The sequence below is a fragment of the Emiliania huxleyi genome, assembly GCF_000372725.1.
Source record: "Emiliania huxleyi CCMP1516 unplaced genomic scaffold EMIHUscaffold_532, whole genome shotgun sequence".
Classification (NCBI taxonomy): domain Eukaryota; phylum Haptophyta; order Isochrysidales; family Noelaerhabdaceae; genus Emiliania; species Emiliania huxleyi.
This window is the reverse complement of record NW_005198001.1, coordinates 15,337-37,861: the sequence shown is the minus strand read 5'-3', so window position 1 is coordinate 37,861 and position 22,525 is coordinate 15,337. Positions and strand designations below refer to the sequence as shown.

The window sequence follows — 22,525 nt, the reverse complement described above, 5'->3', positions numbered from 1 at the left end:
CAAAGGGGGGGGCCTTGGACACAAGGGGGCGGGGTTTGAGACCTTTTTTGTTAGGGGGGGCGGCTTTGGCGGCTTTTGCCACCCACCGGCGAAAAAATTACCCCCCCTTTTTCCCTTCCTTTCCCCTTGCGGCACCCCCCCCCCCCCCCTCCCTCCACCGTCGCCGCTCAGCCTCCCCCACGCACCCTCAGGCTGGCGCCGCGCACCTTCGTCCGCTGCCGGGCAGCGCCGGGGCGCAGGCGGCGCTGCGCCTGGCCGAGGCCGCGTGCTGGCGCCTCCCGGGCTCCGCGACCCTAGCGGCCCAGCGGCTGCTGGCTGGGGGCGGCGATGGCGTCGCCGCGGCGGCCACGCGTTTCGAGCTGAGCCGCGCGTCTCCTGTGGCCGCCTCCGCCTCGCTCGCCCTGCCCGCGGGCCTGTCTTCCAACCGCGATGCTCCGACCCCCGCGCGCGTCGCTGCCCCGAGTGCCGCCGAGCCGGCCTCGCGCGAGGCTGCTGCGGCCTCCGCGTCGAGGGCCATCCCTCGGGCCATCCCTCTTCCGTCGCCGTCGCGCGGCCCGGCGCCGCTCTGGGAGAGGCTGGTTCGAGGGAGGGAGAAGCGGAGCGGGTCGCAGGAGGGCGGGCGGCAGGGCGGGCGGCAGGGCGGGCGGCAGGGCGGGCGGCAGGGCGAGGCCAGGGGCGAGACTCCGGCCCCTCCGCGCAAGTCGACGCCCGCCGCCCCGGGAGCGGCCGGCGGGGCAGGCCGAGGCATGGGCCGCGGGCTTGGCGGCTGCCGGCTGACAGCCGCGCTCGACGGAGGCGGCGCTGCGGCGGTGGCTCTGCGCTCGCCCGCCGTGGAGGTGTGTGTGGGGGCGACGGCGGGGGAGCGGGGAGGCCAGGAGCCCGACCCCGCGCGTGCCCGTCCGGTGCAGGTCGCGCCCGTGCTGTTGCGTGCGATGACTCGCCGGCTCGAGCTGCCGGGCGCAAACGCGAGCGCGGTGTGCACCGTGAGCGCGCGCCTCCGAGAGGGAGGCGGCGCGGCGGGCAGGGCGGTCGCGCCGGGCGGGCGCGGCTCGGCGGGCTGGGGCTCGCTGCTGCGAGGCGTGGACGGGCCATGGCTGGGCGGGAGTTTGGCCTGCGGAGGGGCGCACGAGCAGGCGTCCGTGGCGGTCCACGCGAGGGTTGCTGCGGGGCGGGTGGGCGCTAGCGTGTCCGGCGGGGTCGTGCGCCTCGGCGGGCCGGAGGGCGGCCGCCGGGGCGGCCGCGCGGGCGGGGGCGCCGCGAAGAGCCGCGAGAGTCCGCGTGCGTCCCCCGCCCGTCCCCTGGCTGCCTCGCTCGACCGGCGGCTGCAGGCTCGCCTCCAGGCGGCGCCGATGTGCGAGACGCGCGCCGAGGCGGCGGCGAGGGAGCTCATGCTCGGCAGCGCCGCCCCTCGGCTGCCCCGCTCTTCGCTCCCTTCCACAGCGGCTCCAGTACCCTTCCCGCGCCCCGGGCGAGGGACGGCGACACAAGCGCCGCCGGGGCGGCGGGCGGGCCGCGAGGGCGGCGCGGCGGCGGCGTCGCGCGCCCGCGGCGCCGCGAGCCGAGCCGTCGCTCCCTCGGATTGCGGGCAGGCGCTCACCCGCCACGCCGCTCTCGCTGTAGGCGAGGGTGCGTCTTCGCTCGCTTTGCTGCCTCTCCTCGCCCGCCTCTCGCTCGACGGCGAGGAGAGGAGGTGGACGGGTACGCTCGGCTGGCGCCGCTCAGCGGAGGGAGCGATCTCGAGCACCGAGCTGCGTTGCGAGCCGCGCCGCTGGCGGCTGCTCCGGCTCCTCGACGCGCGGCGGCGCGACGGGCGGACCGGAGCCGCCAGTTCGAAGCGCCGCGGAGGAGAGTGGAGCTGGACACACAGTGTCGGTGTCGCGGCGGTGCGGGTGGGGGGCGGGGAGACTGCCGGCGGGGCGGGGCAGGAGGGCCCGCCTGGCGCGCGGCCCCCCGGCGGATCCACCCGCACGCCGCTCCCCGCCCAGCCTCCGGCACCCTCCTTGGGCGCGGGCTCTTCGCCGCAGCACGCGCTTGCCCAAGGCTCTTCTCCGCCTCCCCCGCCACCATCCCCGCCCTCGGACTCCGCGGAGGCGGCGAACGGCGCCGCCAGCCCCCCCGCCGCTTCCGTCGCCCAGCGGGGGCCCGAGTGGGGGGGGCTCGAGCGGGGACGCCTCTCCAGCGCGCACGCCGCCCAAGGCCAGCAGCAGGCGCTGCACCACGCCGTCCTCGCCGCCCCGAGGGGCGGGGCGACGCCGCCGTCGCCAGTGGCGGGGGCGTCGGAGGGGGCGGCGCAAGGCGGCGCGCCCACCCTCGAGCCGCCCGCCGCGCCGCTCGCCCCGGCGCAGTCGGCGAGGTCGGCGCGAGTCGCTCGAGCTCGGCGCGAGTCGGCCAGCGGCGAGCTCTCTGCGGAGCTCTCTGCTTGCGTGCGACTCGCGCGCGCGGAGGAGCCTCCGCGGCCGCAGGCAGAGCGCAGCCTTGGCGCGCAGCCGGCGATCACGGGGCTGACCCTCGACGCGCGCCTCCGCGCCGCGCTAGGGCGCCGCCGCAGCGGCGGTGGCGGCGGCGCAGAGATGATCGTCACTCAGAGGGTGAGCCCGCCCCGTCTCGCGGCGCACAGAGCCCAGCGCCACCTCGCGTCTTGCCCGCCTCGGGATGGCCTCACGCCCCCCCTTGCCCCCCCCCCCTTCCCCCCCTCGCGGCAGACGGAGCTCGGCGACGCTGGCGCCGTCGAGCTGCAGGCGAGCTTGCCGCTCGACCGGGCGGCCGAGTCCGGAGACGGCCGCCGTGCGTCGACGGCTGTGCGCGCGGGCCTCTCCATAGCGCTCTGAGCGAGCCGCATGAATGAGAGCGCAGGCCCTTTCAGGGCCGCGCGGGTCCAGGCCCGAGTCTCCTGCATGTGTATGTCCCCAGCATGACTCCTCTCTCCTGCGCCTCGTGAGTCGTGTACCGTTGGCGCGCGGCACACACCGTTACGGTGACACCGACGTGTGCGCGGGTGTGTGTTGATTTGCATGAGCGCTAGTATCTTCCATGTGGTGTGGGCGTGGATTACATCTTCCACGGCATCGGCTAGAAATAAATACATTCGGTCCAATCCTCTCCCAGACACGGCAGGGGGACTCGCGGGGGCGGAGCTCGACCTCGAGCTGCAGTTCGCTCGCGTCAGCCCGACCATGCATGCCAGCCTATCAGCACGGGTAGCAGCACCAGCGCCGCCATCTGACGAGGCGGCAAGCGCAGCTGCGCGACTATCGCCGCCCTCCAGGTGCCCGAGCTGCAGCCCACCGCCCAGAGGAGACACGTCGTCGCGACGACGGCGGCTGTAGCGACGAGCTTCCAGACTGCCGCGACGCACCGCTCGGGCGACGAGACGTCGAGGGCGCCGATGGCTGCGCCGATGTGGGCGGCGGAGGCGCCCATCCGTGCGAGAGCCGGCGCTGCGACCGCGTCGACGCCGCCGTAGTCTGCCACGCCGGCGAGGAGGAGCAGCGTGGAGTACAGGGCGAGCGCGGCAGCCATGAGGAGCGGCGCCGTGGAGTGCACCACTCCGTCGATGGCCACCGCCGCGCCGACGGTGGAGAGCTGGAGAAGCCGCTGCCGCACCCACGGCAAGGCCCTCGGAGGCAGCGGCGGCGGCTCCTCTGTGGCTGCCTGCTCCGTCCCCGCCGTGGCCGACGCCTTCGCCGCCGCGGGGCTGCGAGGGCGGGGGCGGCGGCTGTAGATGGCGGGCGACGAGAGCGGTTCGCGCTCCCACCACTCCCCGCGCTGCAAGAGCGCGGCCAGGGAGGAGAAGCGATAGACCCACAGCCGCGCGCGAATGGCGGCTGGACCCACCACGCCGTAGGCCCGCCCCCGCACGCTCGAGTTCCGCCGCGGGCGCCGCAGCGCGCCGCGCGCCCGCGTCGCGAGCAGCTGCACCGCGTCCGCGTCGCCGTCGAGCAGCCTGCGGACGAGCTCGAGCACGAAGCCGGGCAGCTGCAGCTCGACGAGTGGCGGCGGCTCGCCGCCCGCCCCGCTCGCCGCCTCGCCGACCGACTCGAGACGCGCCGCGACTGCGGACCAGACCTGCCAGCGGCGGGGGGAGGGGTTGGAGACCGGCGCCCCCCCCGCCCCCCCTTGCTCCGCTCGCAGCAGCTGCCTCCCACGACAAGCGGTGGTGCAGCGGCGAGCTCCAGCGGGGAGCGGCGCGCAGCTCGCCGGGCAGGTTAGCGAAGCTGAGCGGCGACCACCGCACCTCTCCGCCCTCCGTCTTGCGGCCGAGCGCGTCACGGCCGTAGTCGTCACCCGCCCCGACGCGCGCCACGAGGGCGTCGGGCAGGGCGACCCTGCCGTCGCAGCGCGGCACGCCGCAGGCGAGCGGGCACGTCGCGCGCAGCTTGTCGGTGCTGCACGCGCTCGCCCGCGCGAGCTGCGCGCAAGTGTACGAGGCGCCCCTCTCGTCCTTGCCGACCGGGCCGGGCTGGTCCGTGCAGCGGGGCGCGGGCTGGTGCGGCGCGAGCGCGGCGCGGAGCGGCTCCTGCTCGAGGAGGGGGTCGTTCGAGTAGTCGAGGGCGAGGGTGACTCGATGCGCGTGCACCTGCCGAGGGGCGCCGGGCTGGTCAGGGGGAGGGGGCCGCCTCGAGGACGGCCGCAGCTGCCCTCTCCCCGAGCGGACCGCGTCGCCGCCAAAGCTGCCGCTATAGGCGTTGACCAGGAACCAGCGGTCGTAGTGCTGCGGCTGCGGCGCGGGCGAGAAGAGCGCAGCCAGCGGAGGCAGCGACTTGACGCAGACGAGGCCGAGGAGGCAAGCCTGCACTGCTGCGCGGCCGCGCCGGTAGGCAACGCACGCGCCGCGCCGGCACGCTCGCAGCGCCCCGCCGCCGCCCGCCGCCGCCGGCCCGGCGCCGCCACCTCGGCGCCGCCTCGGACCGGCCATGGAGGTGGATGCGGTGGAGGCAGCAGTGGCTGCCGAAGCTGGCGGCTTCGGCCTCGGCGGCGGCGGCGCGGCGGTGAGCGCGGCCGCCTGTGCGGCGGCGGCGGCGGCGGCGTCCGCCGCTGCGGCGCCGAAGAAGGGCGCGAGGGCGGCGTCGTCGAGGAGGGCGAGGGCGGGGACGAGGGCGGCCCAGTTGGCGAATCCAACGTTGCCGCTCGCCATCGAGCCCACCTGCGAGGGCCGGGCACGGGGAGAGGTGTTGGAGGGGTGGTGGTTGGTGGAGGAGGAGCTGGGAGGGGCGAGGCGCGCTGGGGCGCCAGCCTGGACGCCAGCCTCGATCCAGAAGGTCGCGAGGCGCGCGGCGCGCGACGGCAGCAGCGCCGCGAAGGGGGCGAGGATCAGCGCGGCGAGAGAGACGGCCGCCTCTGCCGCGCGCCACCTCGCAGGCATCCCGTGCAGCAGCCAGGCGAGGGGCGTCGGCATCGGCTGCGTCTCGTGGTGCGCCGCGGCGCAGTCGAGGCGCCGCCAGCAGGAGGGGGAGTGGTCGGCGAGCCGGGAGAGGCCGGCGCCGAGCAGGAGGCGGAAGAGGTGCCACCGGAAGAGGAGGAGCACCGCGGAGGGGGGCGGGAGCAGCCGCGGGTACAGCGTCGAAGGAGGCCACTCGGGCGCGAGGAAGATGGCGAGGAAGCCGAGCTCCAGCGCGGCCCACTCCCAGCTGTGGGCCGGGAGGAGGCGCGAGGCGTTGTTGACGAGGGAGAGGTGCAGAAGCCAGAGGCTGGCGGGCAGCGGCGCCCACAGCGCGAAGCGAGGCCCTCCGAAGGCGAGGAGGAGAGAGAGCAGCAGCCCACACAGGGAGGCGAGCTCGACGCGCGCGTCGGCTGAGCCCACGCCGGCGGCGGCAAGCAGGTCCAGGGCCGGCGTTGGTCCCGAAGAGCCGGTCGCGGGTGCGAAGAGCCCTCTCGCACCGAACAGCGCCCGTCCTTGCATCGCGCTCGAAGCAAAGGCGAAGACGTAAAGAAGGCCGATGCCGCGGAGCAGGGCGACGCGGGTGAGCCAGTATTCGCCGGTCCTGCCAATTCGCGGCTCGCACAGCACACAGGCAGGGAGTCCAAACAAGAGGACGACGAGGGAGCCGCAGACGGGCGCAAGACGAAAGAGCTCCTCCCGTGTTAGCTCGGACCATCCGGCGAGGTCAGGCGGTGCTGGCACCGTGGCAAGGGCATCGGCGGCGAGGCGGAGCAGCTCTGGCAGGTCGGCGGTGAGGGCTCGGTGGACTGCGGTGTACAGCGCGGCCGTGTGGGAGGCGATCATCGGCTTTTAAAATTCTAAAAACCCTGGTTAGTCGCGCAGAGGGGGTAGGACCGGAGCACCTCCGCGGCCGGCTGAGGGGCTAGCTCGCCCGGCGACAAGCCCAGCCATCGGACTCTCCCATTCTGTAGCGTCAAAGCGCAGCTGCCTCGTGGCTCGTGGTGCATGGTGCATCCTGCCCGCTCCTCCGCCCGCAGCTACCGGTACGCTGCTGGCGATTGATGTTGCACGCGCATGCCCACCCTCACGGCACCCACGCCATACCCGCGCGCTGACAACACTTCCTGTGCAGACCCCCTAGTGAGCCTGTTTTTGTGTCTGTGTGTCGCTCGTGCTCTGCGTGCCGTCATCATCTGTCCAGCGTCCACCCATACCGCGTTGGTGTCCAGTCCGAGCCTGGATGTTCTTCACCTTCCTACATACATACATACATACCGTCGGGTACTTATTTTAAATGAGGTAAACAGCAATAGATCCGGGTGCAGTGCCGGATCAGTTCCTGGAGCCAGGGGGACCGATTCGCGCTTGCCAAGGGACCAATTGCTGGAAGCCTGCGCAGCCTGCGCTCCGGCCGGCAGAGGGCTTGCGACCCGTGGCAGGGTGACAGCCCGCCGGTGGGCGAGCCAAACTCTGGCGGAGGCAGCCCGCTCAGCCCCAGGCGCCCCTCGAACCGGAGGGTGGTCTGCCGCCGCTGCGCGGTCGGCGCGCCGAGGGCGGGAGACATGAGCTTCGCGCCACAGGTGACCTGGGTGGGTGGGGGACCGATTCTCGGCAAGTTTGGCAGGACGGGCACTGTGAAGGATCGATTGCTGTACAACGAGGGACCGATTCCGTGAGGGCTGGGTATCGATTAGGCCGCTTCAGGGCCGGATCTATTGCTGTTTACCTCATCTTAAAATAAGTACCCGACGGTACATACCCCCTACCCCCTCCATTCGGGCGTTTAACGGACGTCTCTAGTGAGCAGCGGTTAGGCGGCTCCCGTGGTGTACCTGTGTTTGTGCCAGTGCGCGCCAGTCCCGTGCCCAGCGTGCGAGACCGAGAGAGTTTTAGCCACGCCACCCCCATCCCCGACCCCCCGACCCCAAATCCCACGATGCGAAAATTCGGAATTCCACCTGCACTGGCATAAATTTTTTTTGAGAAAAGAAAGAAAAAACACACACCCCAAGGGAGGGATGGGAGGACGGCACGCCGCCACCACACAGGGATTTTAAGGAGAGGAGTGTGGTGCTAGCCGTCGCCCACCCTCGGGCGTCTACCACTTTTTTTTGAGAGCGCCTTCGTTGTTAATAGTATAATAAAGGGTGTCCTAAGGGCTCTGCTCGCAAGGCGCCCGCGTCGCAGACGCGGTACCATTGACAAATCTGCAATATACCCCCACACGAGCAAATAGCAAAATCCGAATACCGTGCACAAATCCGGCGATGTCGGACGCAAGCCTTCAGCTGGTGCCAGACATTCGTAAAATTGAAGCCAAGAACGGCCAAATCCGTGCTTTCGGAGCAACTGAGGGAAAGCCGCTGATCGAGCCCAGCGTGCCCGCGGCCGCCTCCCGCGCAGCACCGCCGCTGGGGACGACACGCTGCGGATTCGGATCGAGCCCATGGAGGAGGAGGGCGCGGTCGGCCAGCGCAGCAGGCGGAGTCCCTCCCCGCGCCGGAGCCCCCTGGGGAGTCCTCGTTGGCGATGAAGGTGGCGACATCGAATCGCGGCCGACACACGTCACGTGGGAGGAATGGGCGATGAGCGGGAACGATGCGCGCCACGACGCCGACTCCGCCGTGCTCGTGGCCGCCAAGCAGAAAGCCGCGCTCCAGGAGCACGCCAAGATGCAATGGCTCGCTTGCTTCGATTCAGCTCTCTCGGCAGCAGAAGTGGGGCTGGAGCGGGTGGGGGTGGATGCCGATTGAGGGAGAGCGTCTCCAGCTGCGCCCTGTGGCAGCTGCGCCCTGTGGCAGCTAGTCGAGGGACTTGGTAGTTGTGACCCCCCTGAGTGAGGACAGGAGAGAGAGAGCGTTTTGTGGTGTTGGTGTACGCAATAACGGGACAGGGTGGTTGTTCTCTCTATCTCCTCTTCTAGCTCTTAGCATGAGCTGCGCCCGGTGTCCGACCCCTTTTGCGCAGCAACACCTTAAACTTTCAGGCCCTCCATCCAAATAAATTCGGGTCGGAGCGTAGCGGAGTGGGCCCCGAGTTTGAAAAGGGCGACGGACGCTTGCGTCCTAGCCTCCAACAACGCCTCCCCGGCGCAGAGGGGCCCCCGGAGGGATGCACAACCGCTCCACGCCACGCCGCTTGCGGCGGTCCTCTTCCCAGCTCCGCTGAGGGCCCGTGCGTTATTTCACCATGCACGGTCAGCAAGCACCCTCCTCCGTCGGCTCGCCGCGCTCCAGGGCCACGTCTGTCGACGGAGAAGCGGCGTCGTCGTCGTCGAATCCACCGCTGTTCGGCGAGGGCACCGCCTCTGTTCACGCTCACTACGCCTTTGGAGACACGCTCGGCACGGGCAATTTTGCAAAGGTGATCCGAGCGACGTGCAGGTGCGCGACGCCGCATTGCCGGCTGGCGGCCGGCGACACCGTTGCCATCAAGGTGGTGAGGAAGCCGCTCTCGCGCTCAGCCGAGCGTCGCGACATGATTCGCGCCGAGGTCGAGATCCTGCGCTCGGTCCAGCATCCAAACATCGTCCGTCTCTTCGAGGTGCGCTCTCGCGCGGAGAGCTTCGACGCCTCGCCAGGGCCACCCGTCGTTCCCACGCCCGTCCGCAGATCTTTGAGAGCGAGGTGAAGGTCTACCTCGTAATGGAGGAAGTCACCGGCGGCGAGCTCTTTGACCGGATCGTGCAGCTCGGCAGGTACACCGAGGAGGACGCGCGGTACTTCACCTTCAAGCTTCTCAACGCCGTCCTCTACCTGCACGACCGGAAGATCGTGCACCGCGACCTCAAGCCCGAGAACATCCTCCTCGCCTCCGACGCGCCCGGCGCAGAGCTCAAGCTGACCGACTTTGGCCTCTCGCGGATCGTCGCGCTCGCGCCCGACGGCCTGAGGAAGACGCTGCGCTGCGGCACGCCGGGGTACGTCGCTCCCGAGGTGCTGTCGCGCGAGACGAGCCGCGCCGCGCTGTCGCAGTACTCGACCGCCTGCGACCTCTGGTCCGTCGGCGTCGTCGTCTACATCCTCCTCTCCGCCTCGCCGCCCTTCTTCGGCCAGACGGACGCAGAGATGAACGCGCGCGTGCGAGCCGGCTCGTACCGCTTCCCGCACAAGTACTGGGAGGGCATCTCCTCCTCCGCGCGCGACTTTCTCGGCCGCCTCCTCGCCGTCGACCCGGCGCGCCGCATGACCGCAGCAGAGGCGCTGCAGCACGACTGGGTCGTCTCGATCGGCGTCCACACCGACGACCTCTTCGCAGCGGGAGGAGTGGCGAGGGAGGGCGTGCCGGTGATGCAGGCGCGATTCTCAGAGTTCAACGACTCGCGACGCGCGAGCCACGTCGGCACCGGCTTGCCGATGGCGGAGGCGCTCAGAGCCCTCTTCGCTCTCCCCGCCGATGAGGAGGCGCTGCACACGTTCCGCGTCTCGCACCAGAGCCGCACCGGCCACCTCATCCTCACGCCGGCGCACGTCTGCTTCCTCTCCTACGACCAGTCCGCCATGTTCGCCCTGCCACTCATCGAGCTCGAGGCCGTCCGCCACGCCCGGTTCCTGCACTGGTCCCAGGCCTCGGACAACTCGCTCGAGCTCCGCCTCTCCAACGGCCGATCGCTCGTCTTCGACGGCTTCTGGGAGGCGCCGCGGCCCTAGACCAAGCCCGTCGCCTCCCCTCCCGCCGCCTCCCCGCGCTGCCCAGGTGGCTGCGGCTGACGCAGCCATCCCTCCCGTCGCAGCGAGATGGCTGCGTCCAGCTGCTCCTCGCCTGCGGCCGCTTCCTCAAGCACGAGATCACCGTGGAGCCCGCCGCGGAGCCGCCCTCGCCCGCCGCGTCGCCGGACGGCAGGCCGCCGAGCGAAGCGGCTCCGGCGGCGCTCGCCGAAGGAGGGACCTAAGCGTGAAGCCTCGCACGTTTTGGAGCACTTGGAGTGCAATCGGTAGCCTCACATCCACAGGGCCGGGGAGCACTTCGAGTTTTCCGTGTTTTGACCGCGCACCGCGCAAGACTTTTATTGGGTGGCTAAGGGCTCTGCCCGCAAGGCGCCCGCGTCGCCGACGCGGTACCATTGACTAATCCCGGAATTCACACCCACACGACCAAATAGCGAAAATCCGATCCGGCGGTTTTTTCGATTGGACGGACGAAATGATCGCGGAAAAGCGGGACCGCCATCGCGACATCGGGGGTTCACCATATATGCCGAGCCTGCTCGGCCTGCCATGTGCGCGCGCGCCTCGCCCGAGCGCAGCCACCTGCGGACCTGGCCAGCCTGTTCCTGGCTCGTGCCCAGCCTCTCCTTCCGCTGCCGCCGGCCTCGCAGTCCCGCCAGCCATCACGCTGCAGAGAGCCTGCGTAGACGCCACAGACGCCAATTCTGCAGCCCACAGCCCTGGCAACTGAGGGCGAGGGCCAGCAGTATACGACGACGACGGCATCTCACACCCCGCGCTGGCCAGCGCCATCAGCCCCTCACGGCCCGGCCCAACCTCCCTTCGCTAGCGCCATCGCCTCCAGTGCCTCCAAATCAAGCCGTCGCACCTCTCTTCTTCAGCGAATGCAGCGGCAGCACCACGTCAGAGGCCGGGCCGACTGGCGGACCTGCATGCCCAGCCATGCGCCCCCCACTCCCCACCATCTTGGATCGATCAGCTGACAGCTCCACCAGCTCCCACCACCGCGTGTCGTGTCATGAAGCATGATAGATAGACATAGAAAGCATGAACCATCGAAAGGTCTGGTCTCCAAAAAGAGCTCTCGGCCTGCCGCGCGCGCCCGCGCCCCGCCCCTTTTGCGCAGCAACACCTTAAATTTCATGGCCCTCCGAATTCGGGTCGGAGCGCAGCGGAGTGGGCCCCGAGTTTGAAAAGGGCGACGGACGCTTGCGTCCTAGCCTCCAACAACGCCTCCCCGGCGCAGAGGGGCCCCCAGAGGGATGCTCAACCGCCCCATGCCACGCCGCTTGCGGCGGTCCTATTCCCACCAGCTCGCGGGGCCACTTATTAATTTTCCCCCACTGTCTGCGGAACGAGGCCTGGCAAGGCGCAAGCGCTCACTCGCCTCCTCCGCGGCCATGCCCTCCGCCCGGGCGGAGCGAGCAACACAAGAGTGGAGGCGGATCACCATACTAACCCGCTGAATTCTTTTCTTTTTCCCGCTGTACCTAGTGTGCCAGTGGGTTGCGCCCTGCCAGTCCTGTGGGCTGTGCCCAGTGTTGGCTGTTGCGCGTCAGCCCGGTAAAATTGTTTTTCACCTTGTATGTAAAATTCTCGTCGCCGCAATTCTTTTTGTATACAATTTTGTTTTGTTTTGTTTTGTTTCGTCGCTGGCGGGTGGTTGGTGGCTGGGCTTAGTTGTTTGCCACACACACGCACCCCTTTGGGGTCACAGCCCCCCCCACGATTTCTTTTCCTTGTTCTTTCCGGTTCTTGTTTTTAAAACCCCGCTTCTCTCTTATATGTTCTATTCGCGCGAAAATTCTTTTTTCGTGCACTGTTTCGCGGGCGCTTACACTGCCTTTCACCGACGGTGGCGAAGAGGGCTGGCAGCATCGCCCTCCTGCCTGACACGCACGCCGCACGCACGCACGCTGCGCAGCCGCCGCCCCCAGCCGCGATGGAGAACATGGCCGTCGAGAACGTTAACAACATCGTCGGCACGTTGAAGCGTCGGCAGGTAGAAATGTTCTCGGACGAGCACATGGACGAGCACATCAACAAGCGCCTTGCGACAGCCGCCGATGCGCTGCAACAACGGCGGCACTGGCTCGAGTCTGCGAGCAGCGAAGACCTGGATGCGTGGCGGCAGCGCGGCGATCGCGCCGCGCTCTGCCGGCTCGCTTCAGACGCCGCGGGCGACGCCCACCCGAGCTTTCTTCAGCTCCTGCACGCGCTGCTGCACAGCCGCTCATCTGATGAGGATGCATCGCTGATGGCTCGCGTGGCCAGTGTGCGCGACCGTGCCACGTCGGCTCACGCCGGCGGGCGATTTGTTGCGCTTCACGAGGCAGCCGAGCTAGTCCTCGCTCTTTGGGCATCACGGTAGGTTGCGGGGCCTCGCGAGCACCGGCACGCGCACATGGCTCACAAGCGCCGGGGACGCCCGCAAGGCTGACTGAAGGCAGCGACGTGTCGGCTGACGGCGCGCCGCGTCATGACTCAGCAGTGCATGCGCGGGACCAGCAGGCTACTCCAGGGTACAAAATGTGGGGTGTCGGGGGTAGCCGGTGTAAAAAACGTGTGCAGAGTGAGAGAGGGCCCCCTCCGCGTCTCCTGAAGGCAAGAGAGTGTGCGCGCAGACCGAGCGCGCAGACCGAGATGGCACACACATCGTGCGCCTGTAATAGCTAAAGACTTAGCTAACGAGGTGCCCCCCCCGCACCCGGCGACGCCAACACAACTACACCTCCAGTGTGGACATTCATGTCTTGAACACGACTCGGGGTCGCGTGGCTCAGACACTCAGAGAGAGAGAGCCGGGATGCGGCACGTCGCGCCGATAGCCACTCACGCCGGAGGGATTGGCCCCACCGTGAAGGTCTCGCCCGCGCTGATGCCCTCCGGCACGCTGATGTCGAACTCGCGGCCGTCGGGCAAACGCAGCCGCATCGCGCGCGAAAGAGGCAGCGTCTCCGGGCAAGCAACCTCCACGTGCAGACTCTGCGCCGCCGCCGCGCTGGCTGCCTCTTGCTCCGCCTCCGCCTCCGCCTCCGCCTCCTCCTTCGATTCCACCGCCGCCGCCTCGGCCGCCGCCGCCGCCTCGGCCGCCGCCGCCGCCTCGGCCGCCGCCGCCGCCTCGGCCGCTGCAGCCGCCGCCGCTGCCGCCTCCACCCGCTGCACCTCCTGGGCCGCCTCCGCTCGGACAAGCTCCGCCTCAGCCACCACTTCGGCCGCCGCAGCCGCTGCCGCATCGGCTGCCGCCAGCTTGCGCCTCGCAGATGCAAGCTCTGCCTGTAGCACCGCCGAGGCCTCCAAAGCCTCAGCCGCTGCAGCCGAGGGCGCTGGCGTGGGCGACGCTCGTGGCGCCGCTGGTGGCGGTGGCGATGGCGGTGGCGCTGCCGTCGCCGGTGGCTGCTCAGGAGGTGCGTCGGCGACGCTGGCGGCAGCAGCGGGAGTCGCGTCCGCGTCGGCGTCGCTGCAGAGGTACCCGCGAAGTCTGGTAATTTTGCTGCGCGCCATCTCCTCGTCGCCACGCTTCATGAGCTTTATGAAGTTGCGCCGGTAGTTGTGCGACAGCTTTGAGTACAGCTCTTCGGTCATGCCCCACTCCACCAGCGGCTCAGGGATCCGACGTTTCTCAGGCGCTTCGGACGCCCGGATGTGGGAGGATGGTACTGCGTGGCGTGCGCGAACCGACAGGCGGACGACGTGGCCGGCCGACGCCAGCAGCACGCCAGAAAGCGCCACCACGAACATGAATCTCCTCTGCTGTTGCCGGTCACTCCTCGCTGCTCGGTGTGAATGCGCGCGGCCATCTAGGCCCGCGGGTAGTCTCCCCCCATCCCCAGGGCCTCCAGGGCTCGCACCTCAACCTCTCACAGACCAGCGCACAGCGCCATACGACGTATTTTCTTCTCAATAACAAGGCTGTGAACAGAGTTCGTACACCGAGCAGCTGGGAGCAACTCGAGATCCCTCGAGAGTTCACGCGGAGTAGGCTGGGGCTCTACGGGACAGTCAGTCGAATCTCGGGCTCCACTTCCGAAAAATGAATTTGCGACAGCACCGAAGCTGGGTGTGTATAGTGTAAGGAGTAAGCAGCGCGCGCCCGTCGAGCGTCGTCTAGTGGGCCCGGTGTTTTGCGAAAAAAGAATCTAAATTTTTTTTCCTCCTTCAGTATCTTCCCCGGTTGTACGGCTGATAGCCATAGGCCGGCGCCGCGCTTGGTGCCCCATAGCCGGCGTGGGCCGCGCCGCTTGCGCCACACCCAGGCTTTGGAACACCGTATGGCTGTCGCTGCCCACCGTACCCGCCGCCGTAGCCGCCTCCGAGGTGCCCGTTCGCGCTCGAGGAGTCTCTGTATGCAGCAGTCGGTGCGCCGTACGGTGGCCTCGGGGGCGCATAGCCGTTGTAGCTGCCCGAGCCGCTGCCACGACCCCCGGCGCCCGGCGGCTGGTACCCTGCGTACTTTGGCGGGGCCGCCGCGACCCTGCCTCCGTTGTAGGCCCCGCTCCCGTAGCTCCCGCCACCGCCGTAGCCGCCGCCTCCCGTGCTGCTATATCCGCCGCTGCTTCCGTAGCTCCCCGGCCCGCCTCCGCCTCCATACCCCGTAGACGCGCCACCGTAGCCATAGGCACTCGAGGCAGCTCCGCCACAGCCGCTGCCGCCGCCACCATACCCGCTGCCCCCGCCACCGCCGCATCCGCCATGGCACCCCCCGCCGTATCCGCTGCTGCCGTACGCGGGTGCCTGCTTGCCTGCATTGCTGCTGTAGTGAGACCCACCACCGCCGTAGCCACCGCCGTACTGTGACGCGGGTGGGGCGCCGTAGCCACTCGGTGCTACGCCCGGCGGCTTATACCGCGCCTGCTGCGCTAGCCTGCTGGGCGGGTTGGAGCCGCTGCCGCTGCCGCTGCCGCTGCCCGCGGCAGCGTGCGACAAGCCGCTCGCCTTCTTGGGCGGCGCCGACATGCCGCCCTTGAAGTCGCCCGGCTCCTTTTCGCCGTCGTACGTGACGCGCGTGGCTCCGACACGGATGTCCTGCTTCCGGCTCGCCTCGTGCGTGTCGGGTCGTGAGGCGTGGCCCGAGCTGCCAGGGCCGAGGGGCAACTCGGGTTGCTGTCCGGCGAGGAAAAAGGGGTGGCCGAGCGCCTGGGCAGCCGTCGGGCGCTTCGCCGGGTCCCAACGCATCATCTCCGTCATCAAATCGATAGCTTCCGCTGACGCGGATGGCACGAGCTGGGACAGCGGCGTCGACACAAACTGCGGGAATTTGAAGTTCATGCTGTGCGCGAGCGCGAGGCCTTGCTTCCAAGAGTTCGCAGTCGGTGTGCCGAGAACCGAGCAGATCTTGTAGATCTCATCCGCTTCAGAGGTTCCCGGAAACAACGGCCGCAGCGTAAACATCTCGGCCATGATGGTCCCGATGGCCCACACGTCGATCGGCGCCGTGTACTGAGGCGCTCGCAGCAGCACCTCGGGAGCCCGGTACCAGCGGGTAGAGACGTAGTCAGTGTAGGGCGGCTTGGACCGGATCTCGCGCGCGAGGCCAAAGTCGGCCATCTTAAGCGTGTTGCCCGACACCAGCATGTTCTCGGGCTTGATGTCGCGATGGAAGAAACCGTGCTTGTGCATGTACGCGAGCGCCTGCAACATCTGGTACGTCATGTTGCGCACCTTGGACTCAGACATGAGCTTCTCGCGGTCCTTGCACAGCTGATAGAGGTTCATGTCAAGGAACTCAAACACAAAGTAGAGGATATCGTTCTCGCGGATCACCTCTTTCAGCTTGACGATGTTGGGGTGGGACATCTTGCGCAGCGACTGCACCTCTCGCAGCTGCATACACTCCTCCCAGGAGTAGAACTTCTTCTTCATTCGCTTGATGGCGACCACCTCGCCAGAGGCACGGTTGACTGCCTTGACGACGGAACCGTACGTGCCATCTCCAAGCGGCTTGATGGTCTTGTATCTGTTCATGGCCCGGCACAGAACGCCGCGCCTGCGCAGCGCCGCCAGGAGGCAGCCTCAGGTGCGCCCACCGCCCATCAAAGGGCTCGCGCGCTGGCCGTGTGTGTGGACGGGCGTGGCACGCACCCTCGTCGGCTTCGACTCTGCCGATGCGCAGGGCGCGCGCGCGCCAGAGGCAGGGAACGGCTGCTCAGTCTGGCGCCTGTGACGACGGACTGAGGCGTTATCTGTAACAGATTTGCGATACATATGGCGGAGGACGCGGTCGTGACCGCCCTCGACGGGAGCGCGGCCTTCTTGATGATGGACGACATTCTGGAGCGGCTCAAAATGCTCGACTACGAGCTCGCCTTCCGCGGCTTCACCCGCCTCACCCACACCTACTTTGCCATGCCCGCGCCAAACCCGAACGAGCAGTTCCACTATTTCATGGCGCTCTGCTCATGGCTGATGGGACTACTCGGGTCCGCGTGGCAGGCGCCGAGCCAGTCGGATGATCCGAACCTCGCCGCACAGTCGCTCCACTCGCAGCTGCAGCAGGTGGGCGCCCCACTCTCCTTTGGCGGCTGGCAGAAGCTAAAGCAGGGGCACGGCGAGCCCTGCTGCGTCATCCTGCAGTGGCTTCTGCAGCAGGCGAGCGGCCAAGCCCAACGACCGCATGCGCGTTTGGTAGTCCCGACGCCCTGGCCCGCTGCGACAGATCCCGATCGAGTTCAAGCCAGCCCTGCACGCAGAAGAGGCGGAGTATGAGGATGCTGCGGTGGCAGAGGACGAGGCTGACGGCGCACATGATATGGCCGATGAGGCGCGGAAGGAGCAACCAGACCAAGCCCGCGCCGTTCATAACAAATCCTCGCCACCGCACAGGTTGGCGACGCCGAGAACGAGGAGGAGGAATACTACCACGGTGGTGGTGACGAGGCGGGACCTTCGGCTGGCCGGCAGGGCAAGCTGACAGACAACATCCTTGAGGCGCAGGTTGAGCCAGAGGCTTGGAGAGTTGAGCTCGAGCGGGTAGCGCCGCAGCTCAAGATGCAGGTACGCCTACTCCCTTTATCCTCTCCACGTGCTGTCCTCTCCAGACGCCTTGGGCTTGCGCGTGAGTAGGTGCTATCGGACCCCAAGGAGTGGCGCAACCGGCTAGTCAACACAAAGTCGCACCAGGCGAAGCTGCAGGCGCTCGCGCCGGAGACGGCCGCGACGCTCGAGCGGCTTGCGGAGGATCTCGCGCGGACTTTGCAGGCCATTCAAAACGCCGAGCAGAAGGTCAACACCCAATGCGCCGACGCGGTCGCGCGCTATGCAGAGAGAAAGGATGAGCTGAGGGCTCGCATGGAGGAGTACAACAAGAATGCTGACACGATCAACGCGCTGACCAGTGATCTTCAGTCCGTCTCGGAGGATCTCGCCAAAGTGAAGGCGCAGATGGACACCCGAGGTGCGTCGATGACGGACACAAAGCCGCTGCTCAAGGTGAAGACGGCCCTTACGCAGCTGCGCACCGAGACAAAACAGCTCGAGATTCGCATCGGCGTGCTCACTTCGACGCTGACCTCGAAGAAGCTCAAGGAGGCGAGCATACCGAGGAACTCAGAGGTTTCCAAGCGCGGCGCAGATTGCGAAGCGTTCCTTGACGACGACGATATGGAGCAGCTCTAAGGACACAGTCTCTCACATTGTGGACCGGAACATATTGTGAATCTGAAATAGAGCTCATCTCAGAGCACGTGAGGCCGGACGCTCTCTCTCGAGTGTGCGCATGGTGTGCAGGATCTTGTTCCTCGCCCTGCAAAAAATACACATGTACATGTACATGTCATGTTGTGCATGCACACAAGTCACCCCGAACGACTGCGACTGGACAGCCTATGGCGCGCACATTAGGTGCGAGGGTTCGAGTGTGCACAGAGAGTCAGTAAAAAAGGCCGTTGCGCGTTGCATGGCGCGTTGGCAGATGGTACATGGTAGTAAAAGGCGGGGCGTGTGGGGCGACACACACACGCTCACGGGCACGGGGCGAAACGTCTAGCACAGACCAAAAAGGTGAATGAGAAATTAGTATAGGTGGTTTTGTGGGTGAGTTCTACGGCCTCTCTCTTTGTTGCCTCGCTCGTCGCGTCAGAAGGAAACGACCCCCCGTAGGTGGGGGAGCGTGCCCCCTTTACCCTCCCGAGTCGCGAGGAATTCGATGTGTCGCTTGAACTTTGTCGTGTCAAGTCCGTTCGCATGCTCCGTCTTCGTGACGTCGACCAACTCGCCGAAGGTGAAGTGGGCCGTCGCCGGCACGGGCATCGGCAGCTTCCACGCGGCGGCAATCCGCAGCTTTGGGACCGTCGCCAGCGAGTAAGCGTCGGTGATGGCGGCGACACCGCGCGCGAGCGAGAACACTCCGTGCATGATGGGCTTTGGGAGGCCCATCGCCTTGCAGTAGATCGGGAGGTGGATCGGATTCATGTCTCCTGAGCACGCCGCGTACTTTTTCGAGTGATCGCGCTTGATCTCCTCGACAAACTGCTTGGGCGCCGAGGCGGTGGGCCCCAGATTGGTCTTGGCAGCCTGCTCCGCCGCCGTCAGCTCCGGCCGGCGCTTCCTCGCGGCGCGCGCCTTCTTCGCGTCGGTGGAGGTGAAGGTCATCGTGGTGCTCACCAGCAAGCGGCTGTTCAGCGGCGAGGAGACCTCGATGAGCACGTCGCACTCGGCGCCGATCTCGTTGAGGCGCGAGCCGGTGACGGAGATGCTGTAGTTGTACACGCCGAGCACAGAGGCGTCGATGCACTCGAACTGCTCGATGACGTGCTTGGCGTGGACGACTCCCATGACCGAGAGCGGAAAGTCCGGCGAGGCGACAACGTGGCGGATCAGCGCCGACATCGTCAGCGGCAAGGAGACGTAGACGGCCGAGATGTGCTTTTCGATGTCAGGCGAGTGGCAGAATGCCGCCCACTTGCGGGCGAGCGGCAGGTTGAGCACCACCTCCTTGCCTTCGTGGCGCGTGCGCGCGGCGAGGACCTTGGAGCTGAACGGCGGGTAGAGGGTGCCGGAGGATTTGGTGAACACGGACGCCAGAATGTCGAGGGGGGAGAGGCCGATCATCGTGCTAAAGAGAAGGAGGATGGCCACGGCGACTGTGATCACGAGTACGATGAGGATCGCGAGCATGCTGCCGCGCAGCCTTCTAGCCTTTCGGCGTCGGCGAGCGTACAGAAAAAGAATCTGTTTGCTGACAGAAGAAACTACGAGTTTGTTGTGTGTTGTGTGTTGTGGTGGTGTGCGGTGTGCGGGGTGTGTGTGTGTTGTGCATTGTGTGTTGCGTGTTGTGCGGTTTGGAAATAACTTCTCGACTGGTTCAAGGGTGGGCGACGGCTAGCGCACCACGCCCCTCTCCTTAAAATCCCTGTGTGGTGGCGGCGTGCCGTTCTCCCATCCCTCCCTTGGGTTCTCTGTTTTCTTTCTTTCTTTCTTTCAAGTGTGTGCACTCACTCACACTCATTCACGTACGTCGTGTGCGTGTCTGGTGTTTCTTAGCTCCGAGTAGAGGGGGCGTTCCGCCGCTAGGGGACACCCCGCAAAGCGCAGAACCAACCCTCGGAGAACCGATTGTTTATCCTTTACGGCCCTTTCCCTGCGAACGCGCACCCCCCAGGGCTAGGGCTCTCTCGCCCGTAACCCGATATCGATCATCCGGCTCGCTGGGTGCGCTTCTTAGCTCCCCGGCCCTGGATGTGAGGCTGCCGACTGCACTCCAAGACTCCAAGTGCTCAAGTGCACATTTGGTGCTATTAAAGAAGTCCGTGGTAGTACGGTGGTAGAACACTAACCGCAGGCCACTATTTCAAAAATTATCACGTTTGGCGTTGGGGTGCGGGGGACGATGTGATCGATGACGATGACATGTACGTCAGAGTCGGCGGCCGGGACACCCCACCCCCCAACTGTTCCCTTGACGAACGGCGAGGCGCGAGGGCGTGTCTCTCGTGACACGGCGGTGGATGGTTCATGAACAATACGCGCTCCGCCAACCACTCAGCGCGCGAAGTAATACTCGGCGTGTCCGATCTTGCTGAGCTGGTCGTAGTAGACGCCCCGGCGCCCATCTGGCGTGACCACATTCTGCAAGTAGTAGAGGTGCTTCATCTCTCCGCCGCAGCAGAGCGGGCAGATGGCCTGCCGCCGGTTCCAGTTCGAGCCGTCGGGGCCGTGGCCTTCTGGCTCCTGTGTCACGACGGGACGGAAGGGGATGGCGAGTGCGAGCGTGTGAGAGGTGCGGGTGGAGCGTCTCCTGCACGCACACCTGCACCATGTCGCACGCGATGCAACATTCGGGCACCTTAAAAAACGGCGGCAGGCAGGGGATGCAGATGCAAAAGTTTAACTTGACGCTGATCGTGGCCTTGAGATAGTCCTCCGTGAACTGGAAGCCGTCTGCGGCGGTGCGGGCGGGTGCCGAGGGAGGGTCGGAAGAGGGGGGGGCGGTGGAGGGCCAAAACGCACGCACAGCTCTGGTTGCAGCAGCGGTTGAAAAAGGGACCAACTCCGTTCTCGAAGAAGTTGTTCCCGCCCGACCACTGCGCCGCGCTGTACAAGCCGCCGTATCCGCCGTAAGTCTTGATCAGGCCGGACTTTGTTTCCGCGTCAAATTCCATCCAGCGCTTGGTGAGGACCGTCCCGGTGATGCCGCCCTCCCCTTCGATCATCACCCCGGCCAGCATCTTGGGGAGTTGGGGCGACGCCAGAGTGAGAGGGGAGAGGCGGTACCAGATTGGGAGGGGTGAGGGGGGTGCGCCTTGATCTCCTCGGTGTCCTTGATGCCGTTTGGCACCCGCGGGTAGGCGTCGTCACAAAAGCAGAGCGCCTTGCCGCAGGCGGAGGGCGGCACGTGTGCGCGCGTGTCTGTGAGCATCCACTCGTTCAGCGCATGCAGGGGTCCGTCCCCGTCCGGTGCAGCGGGCAACGGCAGAGCGCTTACACACCAGCATCGCTCGGGGCAGCAGTTGAGGTCATGCCCACCTCCTTTCGCCTTCGAGACGTCTCTCACTTGCGGCGACTGCTCGTGGCCTCGCTCTGCACGCCGCAGGCCATTCACGTATTGCAGGCTCGGCGGTGGCACGGCAGGCTTGGCAGCCACTGGGGCGATCGCGGTGCCGGAAGGGGGCATCCCGATTGTCGTAGGATAGTGCAGTTGCTGCCGCGCAAAAGCCAGGGTGGCATCGAGGTACCGCCCGTCGATTGATCGATTGGATTGTAAGTTTGAGGGGTCTGAGGGGTGTGAAGAAAGAAAGAAAAGCCGATGTTCTTCTTTTTGTCATCAAGCGTGTTCGTCAAACTTGAGCCCTGGGTTTCAGGCTTGGCTCGTTCGCAAGGTTCTGGGTGTGGCTCCAACGCTACGCTCGCAACCCCAATGACGTCGCTGCAACCCACTGTCGACGAAGCGCACCGCTTCATCCCCGAGTACCGCGGCGAGTGCCCGCAGGCGGGGCGGTATTTCGACTCGCAGGCCGCCATCTCGAACGGCATACACGCTCTCTGGGACCGGCTCTTTGGCAAAGAGGCGGTCGCGGCGCTGGACGACCACCCACGCGAGGCGGCCTACTTTGCGACCTGCTCGCTCGCGATGGTGGTCGCGCTCTACGCCTCGCGCTCGGTCCTAAACGCGGTGTGGCCCGACTTTGCGAAAATCACGCCGCGCCACAAGCAGATGTACGTTCTGATGAACCTGATGAAGTCGCTGCTGCTCGGCGCTCAGGCAACCTCCTTCTCGTGGCTCTGGTACTCGTCCAAGGAGTACGGCTGCACGCTCAACCCGCTCGGCTTCAACTTGAGGCGACGCCTCCATCCCCTCCCCCTCCTCTGCCTCTCCCGCCGCCTCTCTCTGCCTCCACTCCTCCTGTCTCCGCCTCCGCCCGTCCCATTACACGCCCCTAGCGCGCACGCACCGCGCGCCGAGAGGCCCCCGGCGCCCGACCCGTCAGCTGCAACTGGAGCGTCGACGCCGGCCACCACGCATACCTCAAGCAGATCTCGCTGCTGTACGCCGCGGTCGACATCGTCGCGCTGGCTGTCGTGCACAAGCTGCCGCTCACGACCAAGATCCACCACTGGGCGGTCACGGCGTGGCTGCTCTGGGTGATGACCATCGACTTTGGCGAGTCGCCCATCGCGCAGAAGCTCATGTTTTACGGCTTTTGGTCCACGCTCGCCTTCCCCGTCAACGGCGAGACACAGCCGCAAGGAGCCACACGGAGCCATATCGCGCGCGCCACCAGCCAGCCCTGCCGCCCGGTGCCGTAGGCTTCCTCGGCCTGCGCGTCACATCGCCCGGCTCGTGGTGGATGCGACCCCTCTCCCGCGGCTGCTTCGTCCTCTACGCGGGCTGCTGCTTTTGCAACTGGTCCCTCCACCTCGCCTGGGGCGCAGACAACGCCGCCCGCGGCGTCCTCCGCTGGCAGGAGGTCCTCTACCTCGTCTCGCTCTCGCTGCTGGCGCGACGCACGCCCCTCGCCCCTCCCCTCCCGCCGCCTCCCCT

The 22,525-nt window shown here is 67.1% G+C and overlaps 8 protein-coding genes across 8 annotated transcripts in view; 3 read left to right on the top strand and 5 right to left on the bottom strand.

Annotated features, from left to right (window-relative positions):
• Window positions 1-746: 746 nt before the first annotated feature.
• On the top strand, window positions 747-2,828 carry EMIHUDRAFT_246851 (hypothetical protein; the record flags this gene model as incomplete). Its single annotated transcript, XM_005765785.1, has 8 exons — window positions 747-836; window positions 909-974; window positions 1,134-1,199; window positions 1,329-1,448; window positions 1,590-1,889; window positions 2,091-2,222; window positions 2,463-2,588; window positions 2,703-2,828. 8 exons carry the CDS (start codon window positions 747-749, stop codon window positions 2,826-2,828), a joined length of 1,026 nt encoding a protein of 341 aa, XP_005765842.1.
• A 334-nt stretch (window positions 2,829-3,162) lies between these two features.
• On the bottom strand, window positions 3,163-6,223 carry EMIHUDRAFT_470720 (hypothetical protein; the record flags this gene model as incomplete). Its single annotated transcript, XM_005765784.1, has 4 exons — window positions 3,163-4,065; window positions 4,235-4,576; window positions 4,655-5,143; window positions 5,240-6,223. The coding sequence occupies 4 exons, from the start codon at window positions 6,221-6,223 to the stop codon at window positions 3,163-3,165; spliced, it is 2,718 nt and encodes a 905-aa protein (XP_005765841.1).
• A 294-nt stretch (window positions 6,224-6,517) lies between these two features.
• On the bottom strand, window positions 6,518-6,944 carry EMIHUDRAFT_246849 (hypothetical protein; the record flags this gene model as incomplete). The annotated part of the gene is made up of 2 exons (XM_005765783.1): window positions 6,518-6,635; window positions 6,736-6,944. The coding sequence occupies 2 exons, from the start codon at window positions 6,942-6,944 to the stop codon at window positions 6,518-6,520; spliced, it is 327 nt and encodes a 108-aa protein (XP_005765840.1).
• A 1,132-nt stretch (window positions 6,945-8,076) lies between these two features.
• EMIHUDRAFT_316783 (hypothetical protein) lies at window positions 8,077-16,011 on the bottom strand (the record flags this gene model as incomplete). Its single annotated transcript, XM_005765782.1, has 3 exons — window positions 8,077-8,103; window positions 9,039-9,069; window positions 15,143-16,011. 3 exons carry the CDS (start codon window positions 16,009-16,011, stop codon window positions 8,077-8,079), a joined length of 927 nt encoding a protein of 308 aa, XP_005765839.1.
• A 294-nt stretch (window positions 16,012-16,305) lies between these two features.
• EMIHUDRAFT_76529 (hypothetical protein) lies at window positions 16,306-17,661 on the top strand (the record flags this gene model as incomplete). The annotated part of the gene is made up of 3 exons (XM_005765781.1): window positions 16,306-16,713; window positions 16,870-17,040; window positions 17,110-17,661. 3 exons carry the CDS (start codon window positions 16,306-16,308, stop codon window positions 17,659-17,661), a joined length of 1,131 nt encoding a protein of 376 aa, XP_005765838.1.
• Window positions 17,662-18,120: 459 nt separating this feature from the next.
• Window positions 18,121-19,161, bottom strand: EMIHUDRAFT_119829 (hypothetical protein; the record flags this gene model as incomplete). Its single annotated transcript, XM_005765780.1, has 1 exon — window positions 18,121-19,161. The coding sequence occupies one exon, from the start codon at window positions 19,159-19,161 to the stop codon at window positions 18,121-18,123; it is 1,041 nt and encodes a 346-aa protein (XP_005765837.1).
• A 712-nt stretch (window positions 19,162-19,873) lies between these two features.
• Window positions 19,874-20,902, bottom strand: EMIHUDRAFT_425178 (hypothetical protein; the record flags this gene model as incomplete). The annotated part of the gene is made up of 4 exons (XM_005765779.1): window positions 19,874-20,214; window positions 20,294-20,424; window positions 20,498-20,711; window positions 20,822-20,902. 4 exons carry the CDS (start codon window positions 20,900-20,902, stop codon window positions 20,026-20,028), a joined length of 615 nt encoding a protein of 204 aa, XP_005765836.1. The 3' UTR covers window positions 19,874-20,025.
• A 448-nt stretch (window positions 20,903-21,350) lies between these two features.
• Window positions 21,351-22,525, top strand: part of EMIHUDRAFT_371083 (hypothetical protein) — a 2,734-nt gene continuing 1,559 nt past the window's right edge. Inside the window, exons 1-3 of the mRNA XM_005765778.1 lie at window positions 21,351-21,822; window positions 21,972-22,213; window positions 22,291-22,481. Coding sequence (XP_005765835.1) covers window positions 21,401-21,822; window positions 21,972-22,213; window positions 22,291-22,481 — 855 coding nt within the window. The 5' untranslated portion in view covers window positions 21,351-21,400. The remainder of the gene's footprint in view (window positions 21,823-21,971; window positions 22,214-22,290; window positions 22,482-22,525) is intronic.